General features: G+C 52.6%; 1 protein-coding gene across 1 annotated transcript; it reads right to left on the reverse strand.

The window, feature by feature from the left end:
* Positions 1-17,287: 17,287 nt before the first annotated feature.
* Positions 17,288-18,073, reverse strand: LOC120688998. The gene has a single exon (XM_039971350.1). It carries the CDS (start codon positions 18,071-18,073, stop codon positions 17,288-17,290), a length of 786 nt encoding a protein of 261 aa, XP_039827284.1.
* Between the last annotated feature and the right edge of the window lie 6,479 nt (positions 18,074-24,552).

The following is a 24,552-nucleotide window of genomic DNA, read 5'->3' on the forward strand; positions in this document are numbered from 1 at the left end:
TCTAGAGTTGATCATGATTGCACCCCTTTGGACGTCATTATCTTGGAGATATCTTCAAGGAAAGGATAGGATAGGGAATCCTTCCTTAAATCTTTATTTGGTTTGCTTAATCCCGAAGTATCTTGATCTCATCTTTGTGGGCTTGGTCCTTTAGGCTCTCATGGAGGATGGATGTGCATGAATGGGCTTCGAATCAACATGGGCTTTGGTCCTTCCTTTGGGCTTTGGTCTTCGTCTTTCTCCGTGTTAGCGCTCGATCACGGGCCTCATTGTTTCATGCTCCAAAATAGGCCAAAAACCTGCAAAAACGAAGTTCCTCCAAAATATATGTGCAAATGTGAAAATGACCAATAATTAGGCCGGGGTTAGGACGGTTAGTGATTTTGATATTAAATTCATGCCATTATCAAGGATAAACAAGGGATAAAATGGGTACTTAAGGAGCGCCAACAGAAAGCTGGTTCACTTGTCGACTGCGAGATCGGAGGAGGGACGACGCGAGGTCAGACCCTTCTCACGAGCTTCTCGGGATTTTCAACAAAGTTTGTCAGCAATGAGAAACCAGACATACACTACCCTGTTTTCATCCAATCAGGAGAAAACAAAACAATACACACATTAGCCTGTATAAGCAGTAGCTACCTCTTACTTATATTGCCATGTTTATGAGCTTAGTAAATATCATTACACCTAGTGCCATCCCCGGCAACGGCGCCAGAAATGTTTGTTGACATTTCTAAGCGCAATCACTAGGAATGGGGTTGTTAAGCTCGTCCTTGGCAACGGCGCCAGAAATGCTTGTTGGCATTTCTTAGCGTCGCCACTAGAAGGGGTTAGTTCCTAGCAATGCCGCCAAGGGAATGCCGTGTTGGTATGTCTTAACGTTTACAGAAGGATCCGCAAGGGCATGGATATACCATTGTAGCATTTCACCCGGAAGTATTCAGGGTATCATTATTTATAATTTCCCAAGGTATGGCTAGGTTGTGTAAAGTTATTTACTAGTTCCATAACCATGACACGTATGAAGTAAGATGATGACCACTGACTACACAGGGGTAAGTGATAAATAATGGATAATCAGGGGTAATGTGACACACAATGAACATCCAACTCTCATGAATAAAAAATAAACAAGCACACCTAAGGTTAGAGGGAGTATAGGCACAGATTCATAATATACTATTCATGTTAGCAGATAAGTTACGTTAGCCACATGCTTAGAACTATAGGTGCCAGGAAATTACGGACATCGGAGAGAATGACCCACACTAGAGAACATCCAGTCCCGTTTCTTCTTTGCATGAACTCCTACACGACACCCGAACGTCGGGGAGTACGCTAACCGAGAAGCAGCTTCCCGGCGGACCGACAGGGCTGTCACCACCTGTGGTCTACCCCAGTCACACCGTGGAGCACCGTCATATCCGAAGGATCCCGCATACCCGGGCACCATGCCCGCATATGAAGTCACTACCCTAGCACCCTAGGTCCCCCACCCTTCGGATGGACAGGTAAGATGCTAAAGCAAGCCCGAAAGCACAACGAACCGATATCCTTACCCAGATCATCTGGTCTAAGCAAGCAACTACTATAACTTGATAAAGCACAGATCAAGTCTAAGCAAGCTACGAACATAGCAAGATAACCGAGAACGAACTCAGAATGAATAGCATAACGAAAGTCGGAATACAAAGCCATACCAGAGGCCGAGGACTACTCGCCGACCCCGAGGACGACTGGATTCGCTAAGGAGATAAAGTACTAGCCTAGCTTCACTACCCTAAGCAGTACAAGTCACAAGAGAGTGTGAGAGAGAGGCCTTCAAGTGGTGTGTGTGGTGAGAGTGGTGGGAGGCCCTTTTTATAGCTCTTGAGGTCGGTTCCTGCCGTCTCTAAACATGAAAACATCCCTAACCGACCTCTAGAGGATAAGATCAGTCTTCTCGCCAAAACTCAGCCTGTTTGGCTGCCAGGTGGGATCGGCCGACCCCCCTGTGCCGCCTCTGGCCACCATCCTTCTCTGGTACACTGCCTGGTGGGTCCTGATGTCAGATGGTCGTTGCCGGGGCTTGGTTGGTCGGTTTGGTCTGGTTTGTGGGCCTCTTTTTGCATGTGTTACGCAGGACGCGATCGTTTGCGACTTTGTCTGTGTATTCGTTGTGTTTTCTTCTTATTCCGGACTTGTGCTCCTGAAATCATAGATCTTCGAAAACAACTGTGGAGCTAGGTTAGTGATACAAATATGTGGGTAAGAGGTATGGTTTTCCTTCTTTTATGAGTATAGTTGATGGTCATATTTCGCACTTAACGACCGTCAACAACGCCCGCCCGTATGAAAATACAGGCGAGATTGTTGGATTTCTTCCTTATTTTGAGCAAGGGTTAGGTCTTCCTTGCTCTAATTTCTTTTCTGGACTCCTGTATTATTATGGGATCCAGCTTCATCATCTCACCCCCAACTCTTTTGTTCATATATTTTTCTTCGTACATTTGTGCCAAGCTTTTCTGGGCATCGAGCCCCATTTCGACCTTTTCTGCCACCTTTTTCATCTTAAGCCCCAGCCTAGTTTGACTAGACTAGATGTAGTTGGTGGGGTAGGGATTCAGCTGAGACAAAGGATGGAAAGGGTTAACATCCCTTAAAAATTGTCACAAAAAGTAATCGACTGGAAACCAAGATGGTTTTATGTCAAAAATCATGGAAATAGCCTTCCATCCATCCTAGCAGGTCCCCCGATTCACAGAGCTGAATAGCTGAAGAAGCCTCTTGATACGAGCCAAATTCCAGAATTACTGGAAATGATTGCAAGATTAAAGCAAAAAGGAATAAGTGGAGAGGCTGTGGCCATTGACTGGATGAAGCGTAGAATCCAGCCTCTCCAGGCTCGAGTAACTTTTGGCTTCGAGTATTAAGGAATAAATGATCCATCGCGATGCTCAGAAAAGGAAATCTCCAACGGAGAAGTTCTTCGTCGAGTGCAGCGACTTTTCGAGAAGATGGAGCATGTTCCGCACCTCCTCAACACATTTTCAGTGTTGAATCCTCCAAAGGAGGTGACAAGTAGTCGATTTACAATTTCGAGTACTTGTTATTGTAGTGTAACTAACAACTTTCCGATCCTTTTGTAGGATGATGTGAATTTATATAGGAGTAGTCCTCCTCTGCCAGGCATATTTCGCCCATCCTACCTTGTTCCCAGTGATAATGCCGAACCTTTGCCTGGTTCTGAAGATTCTTTAGAAATTGAAGGCTTTAGTTCTAATGATGAAACTACTGATGCAGAAGCTGGGGAATTAGTCGGGGATGATCGCAGGGTGCATAGTGCCAGCCCAAGCGAAGATACCCATGCGGGTCATCCGAAGGGTACTCGTTCGACTGTGAGGAAGCGTGGTAGCTCCTCACAAGCTATAAACAACAGGTAAGTAGCTTATTGGTATCAATCGAGTACTTTGATAAGTTTGTCGATTTGCTTGTTTTGACCTGAAACTTTTACTTTTTATGTCTGGCGGCTAAGATGCCACGGACTACAGCATCTAGGGATGATGCTGTGGTAGGACAAACCATCCCTTCCACAATAGCGGACCCGTCAAAGGGGACTGTTACTACTCGACCAGCGAGTAGTTCCAATATAGGTGATGCCGGATGTTCGAGTGGCAAGGCCATGATCATTAGGCCGCCCCCTAAATTCGACGCGAGGAAGCTTGCCTTGACAAGGGCACCTACGTAAGTTCCTCAAAACTTGTATTGGTTGGGTTGTCTTTGTATTGAGTACATCTTTAACTGTTTTGTATTTACAGTGATGCACTTATGGAGGCAAGGGGGGAACTGAAGATGATTCAGCCTCCAAGGCATCAGTGGAGAAGCCTCCAAGCACTCTAGAAATAAATGCTCATGAGGCAGAAGCGTTGGCAAATTCCATGCTTCTGAATTCTCCACTTCCTGATGCTGATAGGAGTGATGAAAGGCTCCCGGAGGGCGATGGAAACGAGAAGCTTCCAAAAGAAAGAGATGTCCAGAAGCTTCCCGAGGAGACTCCTACAGGTAACCTTATAATGCCTTGTACTTGATAGAGTACTTTCATTTCTTATTTTGGTTTTGTAATCCAAATTTTTCCTCTAGATTCCCAAAATCTAGGGAATAATGTAGAGAAAGTTGAAGATGCGCCACAAAAGGCAGCCTCTGTGGTGCAGGCGACTACTTCCCAGATCTCATCGAGAAGTGCCGCGCCACAAGAGAAAGTGAAACTTGCTTACAAGCTATTGGGGGTAAGTAGTCGAATAGTTTCGAGTACTTGTTTTCTTAGATCGAGTAGTATGTACTGATCTTTTGTTTTTGCATATTTGGCAGGAGGTGATGGAACATGGGGGTAGTCAGCCCCAGGACAATTCAGAACTAAATGCTCTGAGAGAACAGGTGAAGAAGTTCTCGTCCGAGAAGGCTGCCCTTCATGAGAAGATCAAGAAGCTCTCCAAGGCCAAAAAAGGTTAGACTTTAGCATATATGATGCAATCGACTTGGTTTTTCTGCCTGGTGTTCATAAGCTTTTCTTTTAATCGAGTACACAGCTTGCTCAAAATCATTAAAGATTGAGGAAAGTTTGGTACTGGATCTAAAGATTCTTATGTACCGAAACACAGATGAAATCGAGAAACTCAAGAAGATCAAGGCGGATTCTGATCAAGAGATGGCAACTGTTCTTCAGCAGCTCAAAACCTTGTTTGAATCCCTTGACTTGATGCAGTAGGAGCTCGGAGAGCTTAGAGAGGTGAGGGATGCTACTCAAGACATGCCAGGGCTTGTGGAGATCCCAGACGGGAATGAAGACGAACCGCTCACATTGGCGGGGAAGCTTCGTAAAGTACCCGAAAGCTTTGAAAGGTATGTCTCCATAACCACCCGATAGTACGTGGTACATGTACTCGGGTTGGTAAAGTCCTACTGGCCACGTATTCCACTGGATGCGCTCGGGGAGGGTGCAAAAGCCGATTGCACCGATGACCAATTTAGTCAGTATCTGAGAGAGACCTCCCCCGTAGCGGACAAGATAGTGGAGACTCTGAACAAGTCCGGGTCCCCTTGAATTGATTGTGAAGTGTTTGGCGTGTGAGCCGCAAGTACTTTGTATAAATATTTAAATTTGTGTAATGTCGAGTACTTGTTTTATGGAAGGATTGCGAGATCCTTTGATAAGTTGAGTAATGATACTCGATAGGCATGAGTTAGGGCATCGCGCCTACTCAATCCTGATAGTAGATACAAAGAGTTGTATCCATAGGTGCCTTAAGAGGCAAAGTATTCTCGAAGAGAGTCGAGTAGGATGGTTCTATTCAGAACTCTAGTGCTGACCAGTTAGGATTCAATCCTACAGGATTAACCAAGTGGGAAAAGCACTTTGGTAAATAAATATATGGGCCGTAGCCAATTGGGCATTTCTTTTGAGAAGAAATGTTTTGTTTTGGAGTAATGCTCCTATGAGTTTGGTCATCCAAGCAGTCGAGGGATCTCTCGAAAACTACTCGAAGTACCAGGAGAAAATGGGACACCTTATGATTTTTGACGAGCCTATTTTGGGGAAGAAACCAGAATAGACACGTAGGGCAGCAAGTCCTTGGTGTAACATCTTCCGTAGTTTGAGCAAGCGAGAGATTGATATCGAGTAATTGGAGAACATGGAGCTTAATTTCGGCTCTTTGTATTCTGGGATAATTTTCAAAGTTGACTGGTTAGGATAGACCTCATCTGGTCACCACAGTGGAAAAAACTTGTTATGAAAATATCCAGAAACTACTCAAACCAGCGAGTAGTGTGTCCTGCACAAGGACTGGATTGATTTCAAAAATAGATAGGATGAACTCCGTCGAGTTACCCAAGACGAAAATATTTTAGAAATATCCCGAACTTACTTGAGCAAGGCAAGTAAGGTGTCCTATCCAAGGACTGGAGTAATTTCTAAGATAGATCTGTTAGGATGAACTCCGTCGAGTTACCCAAGATGAAATCTTAAAAATATCCAAGACCTACTCGAGCCAGCGAGTAGGGTGTCCTTAACCAAGGAATGGAGTAATTCTTAGGAAAAGTCTATTAGGATGAACCCCGTCGGTTTACCCAAGACGAAAATATCAAAAGAATATCCAAAACCAACTCGAGCCAGCGAGTAGGGTGTCTGACGGAGGTAGGTCTATGTACCTCCCTGCCGAGTGGGGTCCCCGAACCCGGGAGACTGCCCTGCTCGTTGACTCGGCTACGACTACTCGGCGTGCAGGACTCGGCTGTACGCAGAAAGGATCTCCAGTGGATCAGGATGAGTGGCTCTAGCTAGAAGCCCGGATATCCGAGCATATCATTCCTTGTAACCCTACGACTCCTAGTCTATATAATGGAGGCATAGGAAGACCCATAGAGAGACTCTTCTTTTTCGCAGCATTCCACAAACCCTAATACAACTCCGAACACAGGACATAGGGTATTACGCACATCGCGGCCCGAACCTGTCTAAGTCCCTGCGTCTTCATGTTACCATCGAGATCTTGGTCATGAGATCCCCATCCTGAAACTCTACTGCCGGGTACACCCCTGGTGGACTGGCCGAAATAGCAATCCGACAGTTGGCGCAGCAGGTAGGGGACTCAGGGCTCATACATCGAGTTCAATGGCAGCCAACACTGGCGTTGTCTTCTCCGCTAGTGTCACCGCCCAGATGGAGGCGACAGTCGGCTTCTCCTTCACCTTCGGGAGCTCCCCGGAGGCCGCGGTTCCCAGGAACCCCGCTTCCGGCTCTCCCACCGCCAGACGCAGCGTCTTCACTGGGGTTAGATCCGATCTGACCCCCAGGCCTTCGTCACCTCTCGGATTTCCGAATCTGAGAACTTCAACGTGGCGACCACGCCAACCAGGGTGACCCGTCACCCTGCCGAATCTGCTGACGATCTGATCTTCCAGATAGATCGCGTCGGTAGATCCATCGCTGAGTGCATCCAACTTGGCAAATTCTCTCTTCATCATCAGGACGACCCTGACCGAGTCCTCCACGGACTCGGCAACGCTTCTACCAGGACCAGATCCGATCTGTCCACCCCGTGACCCGTCACACCTCGAGTTCCCGAACCCGAGGCGGACTACGTGACAGTTACTCCTTCCAGGACGACCCGTCGCCCTGTCAGATCTGCTGATGATCTTATCTCCCAGATACATCGAGTCGGCAGATCCATCGCCGAGTGCATCAGACTCGGCGAGGACGCACTACAACACCACGACGACCTGGATCGGGTCCCCTTCGGACTTCGTAACACCGCTAAAACATACTCGGATCAGATCCGAGAGCGACTGCCCGACTCGGCTACCTTAGCTCAGATCCGATCTGACCCGACTTCAGGAGCGGAACTTGGCTTCCAAGACGCCTCGTTCACCCTCCCACCCAACCACTCTTCGGTGATAGAGCATCGCCGGATCTTCGTCGTCTCCGATGACTCTGACACTCGCCCGAACGAGAACGATGAAGAGAGAGAGAACCGACTCTGCCACAACGAGCTCCGCGCTGACAGAAGGCGAAATGAGACGGCGATTCAACACTCCAAGCACGACATGGAGGATGCCGATCACCGCAATCCCAGGAACCAGCGTTCACTGATCCAACCGCGGAACCTCAACACCAACTTCGTCCTCGACTACAACGGCCAAGACGTCTTCGCTACACCATCGGCCAACCTCGCTGCGGTATTCCAGGTGCTCGAGGGTCTCCAGGAGACCCCCGAGATCATCAAGGCTCGCGCTCATCTGCACGTGGCTACAATGCAATCGCAGCAGCTGTACAAGGACAACTCGGCTTACCGCGCCCAGTTGAGTCACCACTCGACACGACCGCACGGCGACAACGAAAAGGAGGTCAACCAGAACGACCTCCGCCTCTAGCTCAACCGACAAGATCTGCGTTCGAGCATCAACAACCGTCACCGCCAACGCGACACCGCCGAATGCGAGCGACGTTGCCAATATGACGAGGAACAAGGTGTCCCCGACGCCAACCACCAGAACCGAGGCGACAGCCGGCTTCTCCTTCACCTTCGGGAGCTTCCCGGAGGCCGCGGTTCCCAGGAACCCCGCTTCCGGCTCTCCCACCGCCAGAGGCAGTGTCTTCACTGGGGTTAGATCCGATCTGACCCCCAGGCCTTCGTCACCTCTCGGATTTCCGAATCCGAGAACTTCAACGTGGCGACCACGCCAGCCAGGGTGACCCGTCGCCGTGCCGAATCTGCTGATGATCTGATCTTCCAGATAGATCGCGTCGGTAGATCCATCGGTGAGTGCATCCAACTTAGAAAATTCGCTCTTCATCATCAGGACGACCCTGACTGAGTCCTCCGCGGACTCGACAATGCTTCTACCAGGACCAGATCCGATCTGGCCACCCCGAGACCCGTCACACCTCGAGTTCCCGAACCAGAGGCGGACTACATGATAGTTACTCCTTCTAGGACGACCCGTCGCCCTGTTAGATCTGCTGACGATCTTATCTCCCAGATAGATCGAGTCGGCAGATCCATCGCCGAGTGCATCAGACTTGGCAAGGACACACTGCGACACCACGACGACCGGGATCGGATCCCCTTCGGACTTCGAAACGTCGCTACAACATACTCGGATCAGATCCGAGTGCGACTGCCCGACTCGGCTACCTCGGCTCAGATCGGATCTGACCCGGCTTCAGCAGCGGAACTTGGCTTCCAAGATGCCTCGTTCACCCTCCCAACCAACCGCTCTTCGGCGATAGAGCATCGCCGGATATTCGTCGTCTCCGATGTCTCCGACACTCGCCCGAACAAGGACGACGAAGGGAGAGAGAACCGACTCCGCCGCAACAAGCTCCGCACGGACAGAAGGCGAAATGAGACGGCGATTCAACACTCCAAGCACGACATGGAGGATGCCGATCACCGCAATCCCAGGAACCAGCGTTCACCGATCCAACCGCGGAACCTCAACACCAACTTCGTCCTCGACTACAACGGCCAAGACGTCTTCGCTACACCATCGGCCAACCTCGCTGCGGTATTCCAGGTGCTCGAGGGTCTCCAGGAGACCCCCGAGATCGTCAAGGCTCGCGCTCATCTGCACGTGGCTACCACGCAAGGCCAGCAGCTGCACAAGGACAACTCGGCTTACCGCGCCCAGTCGAGTCACCACTCGACACGAACCCACGGCGACGATGAAAAGGCGGTCAACCAGAATGACCTCCGCCTCCAGCTCAACCGACAAGATCTACGTCCGCGCATCAACAACTGTCACCACCAATGCGACGCCGCCGAACGCGAGCAACGTCACCAATACGACGAGGAACACGGCGTCCCCGACGCCGACCACCAGAACCGCGGCCGCCGGGGCGACAACCCTCCGCGACGACCACGCCGCGACTACGAACCCGGCAATGACCTCGACAGCTTCTCTGCCTTCTCCAGTCGGCTCTGGGCCATCCAGTGGCCCGCCACCTTCAAGCCAACCGGGATTGAGAAGTACGACGGCGAGTCGGACCCCAAGACGTGGCTGCGCACCTACTCCATCGCCGTCCGAGCTGCAAGCGGTGACAACGACATCATGGCTGCCTACTTCCCGGTCATGATGGGGCGCCACGCCCTCAACTGGCTCGAAGTCCTCCCTGCTGGCTCCATCAACAGTTGGCAGGATCTCTGCATCACCTATGGAGGAAGATGTTCGAGAACAACCCTAAGACCGTGGGCGACATGATGATGGTCGTCAACTAGCATGCCGACATGGAGGAAGCCGAGCGGGCCCACCGCCAGCATAAGAACGACTAATCCAAGCGCCCCTCTTAGCGGGACAATCGCTCGAAACACCGACACGACGATCGCCCACCTCATCACAGGAAGAAACACGACCGCGCTGAGTCATCCAAGAACCGGGACCACAAGCGTGCCCCTGAGAACACCATCGCTGTCGCCGAAAGGTCTCAATTCCGCTCCACCCTCAACCAAGCGGACCTGGACCGACTCCTGGATGGAAAGTGTCCTTGGCACAAGGACGAAACACACTCTGCCCGGGAGTGCCGAGCACTCTCCAACGGTGTCATCATGGATGACGACTCCAAGCCACCCCGCCACGACGACCGCGACAGGCCGAGTGGTTCCAGAACCACCCGGTCGCGCCCACGGATGCGCAACTCGCATAGGTGAGACAACGACGAGCAGAGGAAAGATTCCCCAGGGAAATTTCAGCAAGAAGACAGGGCCGTAAACATCATATTCGGCGGTCCCAGCAAGCCATCATGCCAGTGCAAGCTCAAGCTGGACGATCGCGAAGTCAACCTGGTGTTCAAACACCCGGTTGAACCCCTGCGGTGGTCGGAGACGCCGATCACCTTCGACCGCCGCGAACACTGGGTCCACCTGCCCAGGCCGGGTGCCTACCCCCTCGTGGTCAGCCCGGTGGTGTGCCAAGTAAGCCTGGCCAAAGTACTCGTCGACGGTGGTAGCGCCCTCGACATCACCTTCTCCAGCATGTTGGAGAACATGGGCTACGACATGACATCCCTGGTCCCATCCGACCAGGCCTTCTACGGCATCATCCCTGAAGCCAGGTGTAACACCCTAATCTAATTTTCCTATTTAATAATAAATTTAATTGGCTTTATTTGTTTTTCTAGGATTTAATTTGGTTAGTTTGCATTTAATCCAATTTTATTCCTCAAGTAATTAAAATTTTACATAGGTTAAACTTTGTTGCTGCATTCATGCTGGAGCATTTATTTTAATTGCTTGTGTGCATAAGGTTGTTGAATTCAATTTTTGTTTGAATTCAAATAGTTTTGTTTTGTTTGAGTTAGTTTGTTTTAGCAAAAAGGAAAAAGAAAGGAAAATCAGAGCAAAAGAAAGAAACCCAGCCAACCCAAAACCCCAACTTGGCCCAGCCCAAACCGCCCTGGAAAACCCAACCCAAATCCCGCAAGCCGGCCCATTTCTCTCACTCAAGCCCGTTGGCCGGCCCACCCTCTGTCTCCTTTCCTTTCTCCCCGTTCGGCCCAGCAAGCAGCCCAGTCAGCCCGCCTCCTCTCTTCCCCGCGCATGGCCCAAACGCGCCCGCTCCGCTCAGCCCAGCGTCTCAGCGCTGCGCGCCTCCCCGCCTCCTTCTGACAAGGCAGGCCCACTCAACAGCGTCCGCGCTCCCGAGCCAGTGCCTTCCCTTTCAGCCCGCGTTCGCGCGCGCCCTCTGACCGGTGTGCCCCACCTGTCGGCGCAAAGCAGCCGTACCCCGCCCTTCCCTCGGCCACGTTTTCCCCCCCGGACCCACCTGCCAGCCACTCCTCGCTCACTCCCTCTCCCCGCTCAGGCCCACAAGTCGGCGCCACTCACCCGCGCTTTCCTTTCCTCACTCTGCCACTGACAGACCGGCCCACCCCGTCAGCTCCGTCCCCTTCCTTCCTTTCTTCCTCCCTGCGCCGGCCCGCACCGAACTCCTTTCCTCGCTGTCCTGTGGACCACCTAGCCTCGGCAGGCCCACTGTCCAGCTTCGCCTGCGCCATCTCCTTCTAGAAGCTGAGTTCCGCGCATGGGATCACGCAAAGTCGTTGCGTGATCCGGTTTCCTCGCACCAGCCGTAACCGAGCTCTCCGCCGCGATCTCCGTGATGGTCTCCCATTGCGCGCACGCCGAAATCTTCGGCGCTCTCCCTTTAAACATCACCCCGCACCCTCTGCGCACGCATCTTAGCCCTCCAGCGCCGCCCAGGAGCCCTACCCCAAGAACCTCGTTGTGCTCCGCCACGCAGGGCCGCTGCTCCGCCGCGGTCATGCCGCACCACCACGTCCCATCCCCTACAATCCGCCGAAGAAGCTCCGCCGTGCATCCAGGAGGCTTCCCGAGCCCTCTGCACCGGCCCTGGGACCCTGCCTCGCCGGAATCGGGCCCGAGCTCCGCCGTGCTGCTTCCGCCGGATCCCGACGCCGGCGCTGCTGCAGTACGTCTCCATCCAATTCCAATCTCGGTGAGCACCGCCCCAGCCTCCTGATTCTTTTGCGCTAGCTTGTAGGCTCTAATGCGCGCTCTAGGTCCCAGAACACGGTACATCGGCGAACCCAAGCCGCCTTTCACCGCCGGCCCTCCTCCCCGGCCGATGCAGCCCCTTCCTGAGCCCACCAGTGGATTAGCCATGCCGTGCTCATGCTCCTGGGCCAAACCACTGCTTGAATCGAGCCCGGGAGCACTAGTTTTGCCCAACTCCGACGAGCTTCAGCCTGCGCTGCCGCGGAACAGAGCCGCCGGCGCGTTGCGCCGCCGCCCGCTCGCCCAGAAGCCCTCGGCCGTTCGATCTGAGGTCGGCGCCCTGGATTAGAAGCCGAGTACCGTTTCGCCTGAGCCGCGCGATCAAGATCCAACAGCGCAGATCGGCGCATACTGCTTCAGCCCGATGGTTTTTGCTAAAGAACCCCTACCTTTCCTCATATTCAACCCGCGCTCCTAGTCAGTTCAAAACTAATTGCAGTTAGGCCCAAAACTTTGCAAGGACACCCCTGAGCTTCCTAGAAATAGAACCTGCCGTCTAGCCTTGGTGTTTTTGTGAGTTAGACCCTGGATCTATAGTTTAATTACGTTTAAGTCCTCGGTTTTTGCAGAAAACCCCCTGGAACTTAGTTTTTCTCGCAGATAAGCCCCTAGAACTTGTTTTTGGCCCAGATTATGCATTTTAGCTCCGTTTTAGGCGTTCTTTATGTCCACGCGATCGTTGTAACGCGTAGAACAGTTTAGGCTTAGTTTTTCTTGCTGTTTTTATGTATTGATGTACTATCTCTTAGTTTTTGTTAGTGTTTGCTTGTATGCTTATTGTTGAGCATTGTTTTGGCCATGTGTTCGTGAGTAGACGTTGATCCATCCGAGGAGCCCCAGTACCAGTACCCGGAGCAGCATTGATTTTTAGATCAGTTTGAGTAGCAGCAAGAGCAGTACGAGGAAGGCAAGTGTAACATGAACAACCTATCACTTTTAAATACAATTTCATACTGCATTTAATACTGTATGCCTATAAGGATTTCCTAGCCACATTTATCCTTTATATATTACCTTGGGTTGCATTTTGGTTAGTTGTGCTAGGTGCCGCGCTATAACACACTTTGGTCCTTTTTAATTAATTTGATTAATGGTTTACTTAAATTTAATTCTGAGAGTGGCCCTCTGTGCTTCGTGCTTGGGTGGCTCACGTTTCGTTAAAATCTGGTTTTTTTGTAGAAACATGGTTTAGGGGGCCAGCACGGTGCTTAGTGCTTGGTTGGCCACTCTCCATAAGGACCGGTTCATAGAGCGACAACCTGGGACAACAGCGCTACCACAAGGCTAGAATGGGATAGACTTGGCGTAATAATTAGATCTTTTTGGTTTGGAGTAACTTACCTGCGTGGCAGGGGCGGTAAGCTTCTATGTCCCTCGTACTGAGTGGCCTCGTCTGTGCTTCGTGTCTTGACGCCCACTAGACCTGCTCCATAGTCGCCGATCCACCCTCGCGGTTACTCCCTACCAACGAGATTCTTTGTAAAGGCCTCGTAGTGAGTCGCTAGTCATCTCACCTAAGGAAGTGTGATGAACAACTGGCGTAGCTCACGACTTGTGGGTAAAGATGTGCAACCTCTGCAGAGTGTAAAACTGGTATACTAGCCGTGCTCACGGTTATGAGCAGCCCAGATCCTCCTTTTGATTAGTGGGGTTATCTCCTTCCGACGAGGGAGGTGCCTCTCGGGGTTACCTTGGTGGCTTGGTTTCGGTTTGGTTCTCAGTAGTATCATGATTAAATTTGGCTAATTACTATGTAACTGGGTTAATGGTAATTCATCAACTCGTAGTAAATAGCTTTAATAAAATTTTGCCAAGACTTAAAAGCTAATGCAGTTGAGTCAGCCAACCTTAGAGTCTCATAGTTTGTGTTATACTTGTTGAGTACAAGTTGTGTGCTCACTCTTGCCTCTTCTCTACTTTTCCTCTTGGATACTCTACTGCTGCTCAGTTCCTGCCGACGCGAGGGAGTTCGCTTAGCGCTACCAGGACTACGAGGACTTCTAGGCGTTCGTCTCCCAGTCGACGTCCCTGTGGCGCCCCGCTCAGCTTCGGAGAGCTTTTATCGTATTTTGTACTTCGCTTTCGCTGTATCAGACATTTTTGTCATTAATGTAATAAATAACATTCGTATTTCGTTTTATTATGACTTATTCGTGATATGTGCTGTGATATACTGTTCATTCTGTTGTATATACGTGTGACTTGATCCTGGCACGTATATGATTGCTCGGTTTATGTTCTTTTATAAACCGGGTGTTACACCGGGTTGACTCCGGTCGGCCGGGCCACATTGCTAGTCACCTTTAGCACCCGCGACAACTACCGCACAAAGTACGTCAACTTTGAGGTTGCCGAGTTTGAGACCTCCTACCATGCCATCCTGGGAAGACCCTTCATCGCCAAGTTCATGGCGATCCCCAACCACACGTACCTTCTCCTGAAGATGCCAGCTCCAAAGGGAGTCCTCTCGGTCTATGGAGATCTACAGACCTCCTACACGTGTGAGGCAAAGAACATTGAACTCTCCGACACCCTGGAACGATCTAGGAACTCGGTTCTTGTTGCTCAGGTAGCAAAGAACCTCCTGGCGGACCAGTAGCAGATCCCCGCTAAGGAGTCGACTTCCGAATCGCAGCTCCCGCCAGCCGTGGCGACCAAGACCATCGTCCTTCGGGACGATGAAGCATACAAGACCGCCGTGATCGGGGCCAGCCTCGACCCGGCGTAGGAAGGCGCGTTGACCTCCTTCCACCAGGAGAATTGGGACATCTTCACATGGAAACCATCTGACATGCCCCGAGTCCCAAGGGAGGAGGCTGAGCACTCCATAGATCTGGACATGAAGGCGAGACCCATCAAGCAACGGCTCCACCGCTTTGCGCAAGATCGAAAGGAGGCTATTAGGGTAGAAGTAACCCGGCTCCTTGCCGCTGATTTTATTAGAGAAGTCGCACACCCAGATTGGCTAGCAAACCCAATCCTTGTAAAAAAGAAAAATGGTGAATGGAGAATGTGTGTTGACTATACTGACCTTAACAAACACTAACCTAAGGACCCCTTTCCTCTACCACACATCGATCAGGTCATCAATTCGACGGCCGGGTGCGTTCTCCTCTCTTTTCTTGACTGTTACTTAGGGTACCACCAAACAGCCCTCAAGGAGTCGGATCAAGAGAAGATGCCCTTCATCGGCCCCTTCGGGCCGGGGCCTACTGCTACAACACCATGACGTTCGGCCTCAAGAATGCCGGTGCCACCTACCAGAAGGCCATTCAGAGATGCCTACAGGGGCAGATCAGTCACAACGCCGAGGCCTTTGTGATGATGTCATCGTCAAGACAAAACGTAATGATCAATTCATTACGGATCTCTCCGAGACATTTGAAAATCTCAGGAAATTCAAATGGAAGCTCAACCCGACCAAGTGTGTGTTCGGTGTCCCGTCCAGAAAACTACTCAGCTTCATAGTCAGTAGCCGGGGCATCGAAGCCAACCCCACAAAGGTCAACGCCATCAGGTTCATGAAGCCTCCCAGGAGCAAAAAGGACCTAATGAAGCTTACAGGGTGCATAGCTGCCTTGAGTAGGATCATAAGCCGACTCAGTGACAGAGGCCTACCCTTCTTCAGACTTCTCCGGAAGTCCGACAAGTTCGAGTGGAACGATGATGCTTCCAAAGCATTCCAGGAGCTCAAGGATTTTCTCACCTCGCCACCTGTCCTCACAGCACCAGAAGATGGGGAAGTCCTCCTCCTATACATCGCTGCCACCACCAATGTGGTAAGCACCGTCCTGGTCGTCGAGCGAGACGAGACGAAACGAGCCGGGTCACGCCATCCTCATCATGTCAAGAAAGCTTCGGCACTACTTCCAAGCACACAAGATCAAGGTGGCCTCCTCCTATCCACTCGGAGACATCCTGCACAATAAGGATGCCAATGGCCGAGTCGTAAAGTGGTCAGTAGAACTCGGCGCTTTCATGATCGAGTTTACGCCACGATCCACCATCAAGTCTCAGGCTACAAACAACACTGCCGAGTCCAGGAGCTGGCCGAGGGTATCACCGCCATCGGTCGGGTGGTGGATCTCGAGGCCAGGGTGGCTGAGCTGGAGGCACAGGGCCGCCAGTTAGAGGCCGAGAAGGTGAAGGCCGAAGATGCTCTGTGCAAGGAGAGGCACAGTAAGGAGTCGGATCAATGTCTGCCGAGTCCTTTTTGCACTGTTTTGTCTCTTACTTGCTTTTTGCTTAGAGCTAGAGACCTGCACCAAGGCCAACGAGGAGCTGCAGAAGCTCTGGGAGGTGGCTGAGCCGTGGGAGGCCGCCTTCGAGGAGAAGCTTTGCCTGGAGCAGCAGGCTCGGCGAGGTACGATTCGGAAATCATACTGCTAGTTGTTTTCTATCGTTTCTCCGGCTTGGCCTGACCCAGCCGGGTGCTTTTATGTAGAAGTGGAGGATCAGACGGCACAGGGCCGGGAGACACTGAATCGCCTAAGCAGGCTGCTGGAGGCACTGCTTGGGGCATTTGAGCCTGAGGGTGTGGTGGCTGCCGAGAGCCTGTCTGGGAGGCTGGAGGCCTCCCATGGCCGTTTGGAGGCCTTCGTCAAGGAAGCTGCCAGGGATGCCATGCAGCATACCCTGGCTCTGGTGAAGACCCATCTCCCGAAAGCAGATCTGGATCCAGTGGGAGACGACGTCCCTGAAGACTGCTCGGATGCAGACTGGGAGGCCAACCATACCGCTGTCGAGATTGCCGAGCACGTCATGGCCGAGCTGTAGGCTGCCGGTCTCAAGGGATTTCTTTTGTTTATTTTGCTGCAAGGAGAGTTGGTCAGTGTGAACCGACTGAAAACAATATTTATGTAAATAATGCTTTAATTTTATTTGTTGTTAAGTGATGCCCACGGTCCGGGTTTTTTTCTGATTTTGCCGAGTAGGTGGAAAGCGATCTCTGAGCCCTTTTTGTAGCGCTTGAGAGCGGATCATCAATGTGTGCAGTTAGGGTGACACAGAGCGATTCCTGAACGTACTTGGCTATGTTCAGTAAGAGCGAACCGGGTTGTTCTTGCTCGACTAGTCGGACTCCGAGTGGGGCTGGATGGGTGGCCGAGACATAGCCCCCGAGCGTATTGAAAATGACTCGGTAAAGAACAAGAATAAGCAGAGTGTGATGTATAAAACGCGACAACCTTTATTAAATGAGTAGATGGGTACATAGCTTTGCATTTTCTATGTTTCTATGGATAGAAGTGGCACAGGTGCTCGATATTCCATGGGTTGCCCACATCTGTACCGTCTGGCCTCTGTAGGTGGTAGGTTCCAGGAACCACTATCCCACTGACTACAAAGGAGCCTTCCCATGGGGAGGACAGCTTGTGAGCGCCGGTGGTCGACTGGATTCGTCGTAGAACCAGGTCACCGACGTTGAAGTATCGCTCGTGGACATTGCGATCATGATAGCGCCAGAGCTGCTGCTCAAATCTCGCATGATGTATGGAGGCCGTCAGGCAGTGCTCCTCTGTCGAGTCGATGTCGGTGCATCGAGTCGCTTCGGCTTTGTTTTCGTCATAGTTCTGGATGGGCGGAGCACCAAAAGCTATATCCGATGGCAAGACTGCTTCAGAACCATATACCATGAAGAATGGCCAATAACCCATGGCCCGGCCTCTCTGTGTGCGGAGGCCCCAAACTACTCTAGGTAGTTCTTGGAGCCACTTTGCACCATATTTTTCGATCGGATCGAAAATTCTGGCCTTGAGCCCCTGGAGGATCAAGCTGTTGGCCCTTTCGACTTGGCCATTGCACCTGGGGTGCGCTACGGAGGCATAGTAGATGTCAATGCAGCTTTTGTGGCAGTAGTCCCAGAACTCAGAGCCCGTGAACGAAGTGCCTAGATCTGTGATGATCCGGTTAGGCACCCCGAATCGGTGTGATATCTCCTTGATGAACTCGGCTGCCTTGGCTGCTGTGGTGGCTGTCACTGGCTTGACTTCGATCGATTTTGTGAACTTGTCGATTGCCATGAATATGTTATTGTATCTGCCAATGGCCGTCTTTAGGGGTCCCACCGAGTCGAGTCCCCAACAAGCGAATGGCCAGGAAGGTGGTATAGTCCGTAGGGCCCGAGCCGGACGTGCTGTTGCTTGGAGAAGAACTGGCACCCGGGACATCGTCTGAGGATGTTTCGGGCATCGGCCAAGGCCGTGGGCCAGTAGAAGCCTGATCGGAAGGCTTTCACCACGAGGGTCGCCTGCGTGGTTGCCGCAGATACCCGAGTGGATATCGCTAAGGAGTCGGGCTCCTTCATCTTGTGTAATGCATTTGCAAAGGGTTCCTGAGGATGTCGAGTGCCTGAACAACTCGGCTCCTATGACGACGTAGTTGCTTGACCGGCGAGCAAGCTTCTCGTGCTCCTTTCACTTTGGGTAGCTTTTGTTGTTCTTGATGAAGTCGATGATTGGGGAGCGCTAGTCAGTGTCAAGAGTCAGGACCTGCTCCCTATGGCTGGGACCAAGTCAGGCTTTGTGGGGGGTTCCTCTTCCATCTTGACCTTAGGGCTATTGAGTTCTTGGACGAACACACCGAGTGGTATGATGGATCGCTTGGATCCGAGCTTTTACAGCGCGTCAGCCGCTACGTTATCATCCCTGGGGACGTGGTGGAACTCCAGACCATAAACTTGGCTTCGAGCTTCCTGATCTCCCGGCAGTAGGCATCCATCTTCTCCTTGGTGCGCTCCCAGTCTTTGTTGACTTGCTGTATGACGACTTTGGAGTCACCATAAGCCAGCAGACGCATGATGCCGAGTGTAACAGCGATCCGGAGACCGTGGATGAGAGCTTCGTACTCGACAGCATTGTTTGTAGCCTTGAAAACTAACTGGAGGACATATTTGAGTTGTTCACCTTTCAGAGAGATGAAGAGAACTCCAGCACCAGCTCCGTCACGGTTGAGGGTGCCGTCGAAGTACATGATCCAATGCTCGAATCTAGTGTCTGGTGGAGGGTCTTGGATCTCAGTCCATTCAGCGACGAAGTCGGCCAATGCCTGAGACTTGATGGTGGATCGCGGCGTAAACTCGATCTACTGACCACTTTACGACTCGGCCGTTGGCATCCTTATTGTGCATGATGTCTCTGAGTGGATAGGAGGAGGCCACCTTGATCTTGTGTGCTTGGAAGTAGTGCCGAAGCTTTCTTGATGTGATGAGGATGGCATACAACAGCTTCTACACTTGTGGGTAACGTGCCTTGGACTCGCCGAGTACTTCACTAATGAAGTAGACCGGTCGCTGCACCTTGTAGACGTGACCCGGCTCGTCTCGCTCGACGACCAGGACGGTGCTTACCACATTGGTGGTGGCGGCAATGTACAGGAGGAGGACTTCCCCGTCTTCTGGTGCTGTGAGGGTAGGTGGCGAGGTGAGAAAATCCTTGAGCTCCTGGAATGCTTTGGAAGCATCGTCGTTCCACTCGAACATGTCAGACTTCCGGAGAAGTTTGAAGAAGGGTAGGCCTCTATCACCGAGTCGGCTTATGAACCTACTCAAGGCAGCCATGCACCCTGTAAGCTTCATCAGGTCCTTTTTGCTCCTGGGAGGCTTCATGAACCTGATGGTGTTGACCTTTGTGGGGTTTGCTTCGATGCCCCAATTACTGACTATGAAGCCGAGTAGTTTTCCGGATGGGACACTGAACACACACTTGGTCGGGTTGAGCTTCCATTTTAATTTCCTAAGATTTTCAAATGTCTCAGAGAGATCCGTAATGAACTGATCATTACATTTTGTCTTGACGATGATGTTATCGACATAGGCCTCAGTGTTGCACCCGATCTGCCCCTAGAGGCATCTCTGAATGGCCTTCAGGTAGGTGGCGCCGGCATTCTTGAGGCCGAACGTCATGGTGTTGTAGCAGTAGGCCCCGAAGGGGGTGATGAAGGCTGTCTTCTCTTAATCCGACTCCTTGAGGGCTATTTGGTGGTACCCTGAGTAACAGTCATGAAAAGAGTGGAGAACGCACCCGGCCATCGAGTCGATGACCTGATCGATGCGTGGTAGAGGAAATGGGTCCTTAGGGCAGTGTTTGTTGAGGTCGGTATAGTCAACACACATTCTCCATTCACCATTTTTCTTTTTTACAAGGACTGGGTTTGCCAGCCAATCTAGGTGTGCGACTTCTCTGATAAAACCGGCGGCAAGGAGCTGGGTTACTTCTACCCTAATAGCCTCCTTTCAATCCTGCGCGAAGCGGCGGAGCCATTGCTTGACGGGTCTCGCCTTCATGTCCAGATCTAAGGAGTGCTCAGCCTCCTCCCTTGGGACTCCGGGCATGTCAGATGGTTTCCATGCGAAGTATCCCAATTCTCCCAGAGGAAGGAGGTGAGCGCACCTTCCTACGCCGGGTCGAGGATGGCCCCGATCACGGCGGTCTTGTGCGGCTCATCGTCCCGGAGGACGATGGTCTTGGTCGCCACGGCTGGCGCGAGCTACGACTCGGAAGTTGACTCCTTGGCGGGGATCTGCTGCTGGTCCGTCGGGAGGTTCTTTGCTGCCTAAGCAACAAGAACTGAGTTCCTGGATCGTTCCAGGGTGTCGGAGAGTTCGATGTTCTTTGCCTCACACGCGTAGGAGGTCTGAACATCTCCGTAGACCGAGAGGGCCCCCTTTGGAGCTGGCATCTTCAGGAGAAGGTACGTGTGGTTGGGGATCGCCATGAACTTGGCGAGGGGGGGTCTTCTCAAGATGGCGTGGTAGGAGGTCTCGAACTCGGCGACCTCGAAGTTGACGTACTCTATGCGGTAGTTGTCGCGGGTGCCGAAGGTGACCGGCAAGGTGGCCCGGCCGACTAGAGTCGACCCGGCTCCATGGATGATGCCGTAGAAGGCCTAGTCGGATGGGACCAGGGATGTCATGTCGTAGCCCATGTTCTCCAATGTGCTGGAGAAGATGATGTCGCGGGCGCTGCCACCGTCGATGAGTACTTTGGCCAGGCAGACCTGACTCACCACCGGGCTGACCACGAGGGGGTAGGCACCCAGCCTGGGCAGGTGGACCCAGTGGTCACGGCGGTCGAAGGTGATCGGTGTCTCCGACCACCACAGGGATTCAACCGGGTGTTTGAACACCAGGTTGACTTCGCGATCGTCCAGCTTGAGCTTGCGCCGGCATGATGGCTTGCTGGGACCGCCGAATATGAAGTTGACGGCCCTGTCTTCTTCCTGGGTGTTCCCTGGGGAATCTTCCCTATGCTCGTCGTTGTCTCGCCTGGGCGAGTTGCGCCTCCATGGACGCGACTGGGTGGTTCTGGAACCACTCGGCCTGTCGCGGTCGTCACGGCGGGGTTGCTTGGAGTCGTCGTCCTTGATGACTCCGTTGGAGAGTGCTCGGCACTCCCGGTCAGTGTGTGTTGTGTCCTTGTTCCAAGGACACTTGCCATCCAGGAGTCGGTCCAGGTCCGCTTGGTTGAGGGTGGAGCGGAACTGAGACCTTTCGGCGACAGCGATGGTGTTCTCAGGGGCACGCTTGAGGTCCTGGTTCTTGGACGACTCGGCGCGGTTGTGTTTATTCCCGTGATGAGGTGGGCGATCATCGCATCGGCGTTACGAGTGATTGTCCCGCTGAGAGGGGCGCTCCAAGTAGTCATTCTTGTGCCGACGGTGGGCCTGCTTGGCTTCCTCCATGTCGGCGTGCTTGTTGACGACCGTCATCATGTCACCCACAGTCTTAGGGTTGTTCTCGAATATCTTCCTCCATAGTTTGATGTTATGGAGGCCTTCGTGGAAGTGGTGGATAACATCCCAGTCATCAGCCTCCGTAATGGTGTTACGGTTAGCAAAGTACCTCTTGATGTAGTCGTGGAGGGACTCATCAGGTTACTGGATGACGCTTGCCAGATCCCATCTGGTTTTGGGACCCAGGCAGGATGCCTGGTAGTACTGGACAAAGGCTCTGCAGAGATCCTGCCAATTGTTGATGGAGCCAGCAGGGAGCGCTTTGAGCCAGTTGAGGGCATGGCGCCCCATCGTGATCGGGAAGTAGGCAGCCATGATGTCGTTGTCGCCGCTTGCAGCTCGGACGACGATGGAGTAGGTGCGCAGCCATCGTACTCCTTGATCCCGGTTGGCTTGAAGGTGGCGGGCCACTGGATGGCCCGGAGCCGACTGGAGAAGGCGGAGAAGCCGTCGAGGTCGTTGCCGGGTTCATAGTCGCGGCATGGTCGTCGCGGAGGGTTGTCGCCCCGGCGGCCACGGTTCTAGTGGTCGGCTTCTTGGACGAAGAGTTCCTTGTCGTATTGGCGACGTCGCTCGCGTTCGGCGGTGGCGCATTGGTGGTGACAGTTGTTGATGCGTGGACATAGATCTTGTCGGTTGAGCTGGAGGCGGAGGTCATTCTGGTTGACCTCCTCTTCATCGTCGCTGTGGGGTCGTGTCGAGTGGTGACTCAACTGGGTGCGGTAAGCCGAGTTGTCCTTGCACAGTTGCTGGGCTTGCGTGGCAGCCACGTGCAGACAAGTGCGAGCCTTGACGATCTCGGGGGTCTCCTAGAGACCCTCGAGCACCTGGAATACCGCGGCGAGGTTGGCCGACGGTGTAGCGAAGACGTCTTGGCCATTGTAGTCGAGGATGAAGTCGGCGTCGAGGTTGCGCGATCGGATCGATGAACGCCAGTTCCTGGGATTGCGGCGATCGGTGTCCTCCATGTCGCGCTCGGACTGTCGAATCGCCGCCTCATTGCGCCTTCTGTCGGCACGAAGCTCGTTGCGGCGGAGTCGGTTCTCTCTCTCTTCGTCATCGTCGTTCGGGCGAGTGTCGGAGTCGTCGGAGATGACGAAGATTCGACGATGCTCTGTCACCGAAGAGCGGTTGGGTGGGAGGGTGAACGAGGCGTCTTGGAAGCCAAGTTCTGCTCCTGAAGCCGGGTCAGATCGGATCTGACCCGTGGTAGCCGAGTCGGGCTGCGTTACGAAGTCCAAAGGGGACTCGATTCGGGTCGTCGCGGTGTCGCAGTGCGTCCTCGCTGAGTCCAATGCACTCGGCGATGGATCTGCCAACTCGATCTATCTAGGAGATAAGATCGTCAGCAGATCTGACAGGGCGATGGGTCATCCTAGAAGGAGTAACTGTCACGTAGTCCGCCTCGGGTTCGGGAACTCAAGGTGTGACGGGTCTCGGGGTGGCCAGATCGGATCTGGTCCTGGTAGAAGCGTTGCCGAGCCCGCGGAGGACTCGGTCAGGGTCGTCTTGATGATGAAGAGCGAATTCGCCGAGTTGGATGCACTCAGCGATGGATCTACCGACGCGATCTATCTGGAAGATCAGGTCATCAGCAAATTCGATAGGGTGACGGGTCACCCTGGCTGGCGTGGTCGCCACATCAAAGTTATCAGATTCGGAAATCCGAGAGGTGACGAAGGCCTGGGGAGTCAGATCGGATCTAACCCCAGTGAAGATGCTGCCTCCGGCGGTGAGAGAGCCGAAGCAGGGTTCCTGGGAACTGTGGCCTCCGGGAAGCTCCCGAAGGTGAAGGAGAAGCTGACTATCGCTTCCATCTGGGCGGTGACGCTAGCGGAGAAGATGACGCCGGTGTTGGCTGCCATTGAACTTGACGTATGAGCCCTGAGTCCCCTACCTGGCGTGCCAACTGTCAGATTGCTATTCTGACCAGTCCACTAGGGGTGTACCCGGCGGTAGAGTTTTAGGATAGGGATCTGAGGACCAAGAGCTCGATGGTAACACGAAGACGCAGGGACTTACATAGGTTCGGGCCGCGATGTGCGTAATACCCTACATCCTATGTTCGGGGTTGTATTAGGGTTTGTGGAATGCTGCGAAAAGAAGAGTCTCTCTATGGGTCTTCCTACGCCTCCTTTATATAGACTAGGAGTCGTAGGGGTACAAGAAATGATATGCTCGGGTATTTTTACAAGGAAGGAGGTCAGTTAAGATCCCTAGATATCCGGGCTTCTATCTGGAGCCTCTCATCCAGATCCACTGGAGATCCTTTCCGCGTACAGCCGAGTCCTGCACGCCGAGTAGTCATAGCCGAGTCACTGAGCAGGGTTGTCTCCCGGGTTCGGGGACCCCACTCGGCAGGGAGGTACATAGATCTACCTCCGTTAGGCACGCTGTTGGCGTCGCTTGATTTGGCCATCGAATTCACCGATGAACTCGACGAATCCCCTATTTGGCCCGCCAGCTGTCAGTGTTTACCGCCAAGCCTGCTCACGGATACCCTTAGCAGTACGGTTTGTAGGTAGGGATCGACTGCTCTGGAACTCGATGGTGCAAGGAACACAAAGATTTAGACAGGTTCGGGCCACGAGTTGCGTAATACCCTACGTCTGGTGTGGTTGTTTGTATTGCCTTAGGTGTTGATGATGTTTTTGAGGGGGTCCCTGCCTGCCCTTATATATCCGGGAGGACAGGGTTATATGGAAAGTTCTAGCCGAGTACAGTTGGAGTCCTACTACAACACTATCGGATAGTTCCCTTTGTACTGCAG

The sequence above is a fragment of the Panicum virgatum genome, chromosome 9N (assembly GCF_016808335.1).
Source record: "Panicum virgatum strain AP13 chromosome 9N, P.virgatum_v5, whole genome shotgun sequence".
Lineage (NCBI taxonomy): Eukaryota > Viridiplantae > Streptophyta > Magnoliopsida > Poales > Poaceae > Panicum > Panicum virgatum.

What these genes read in the sequence shown, in the direction of transcription:
- LOC120688998 (XM_039971350.1), bottom strand. Translation starts at nt 18,073, where the DNA reads ATGGCAATCGACAAGTTCACAAAATCGATCGAAGTCAAGCCAGTGACA.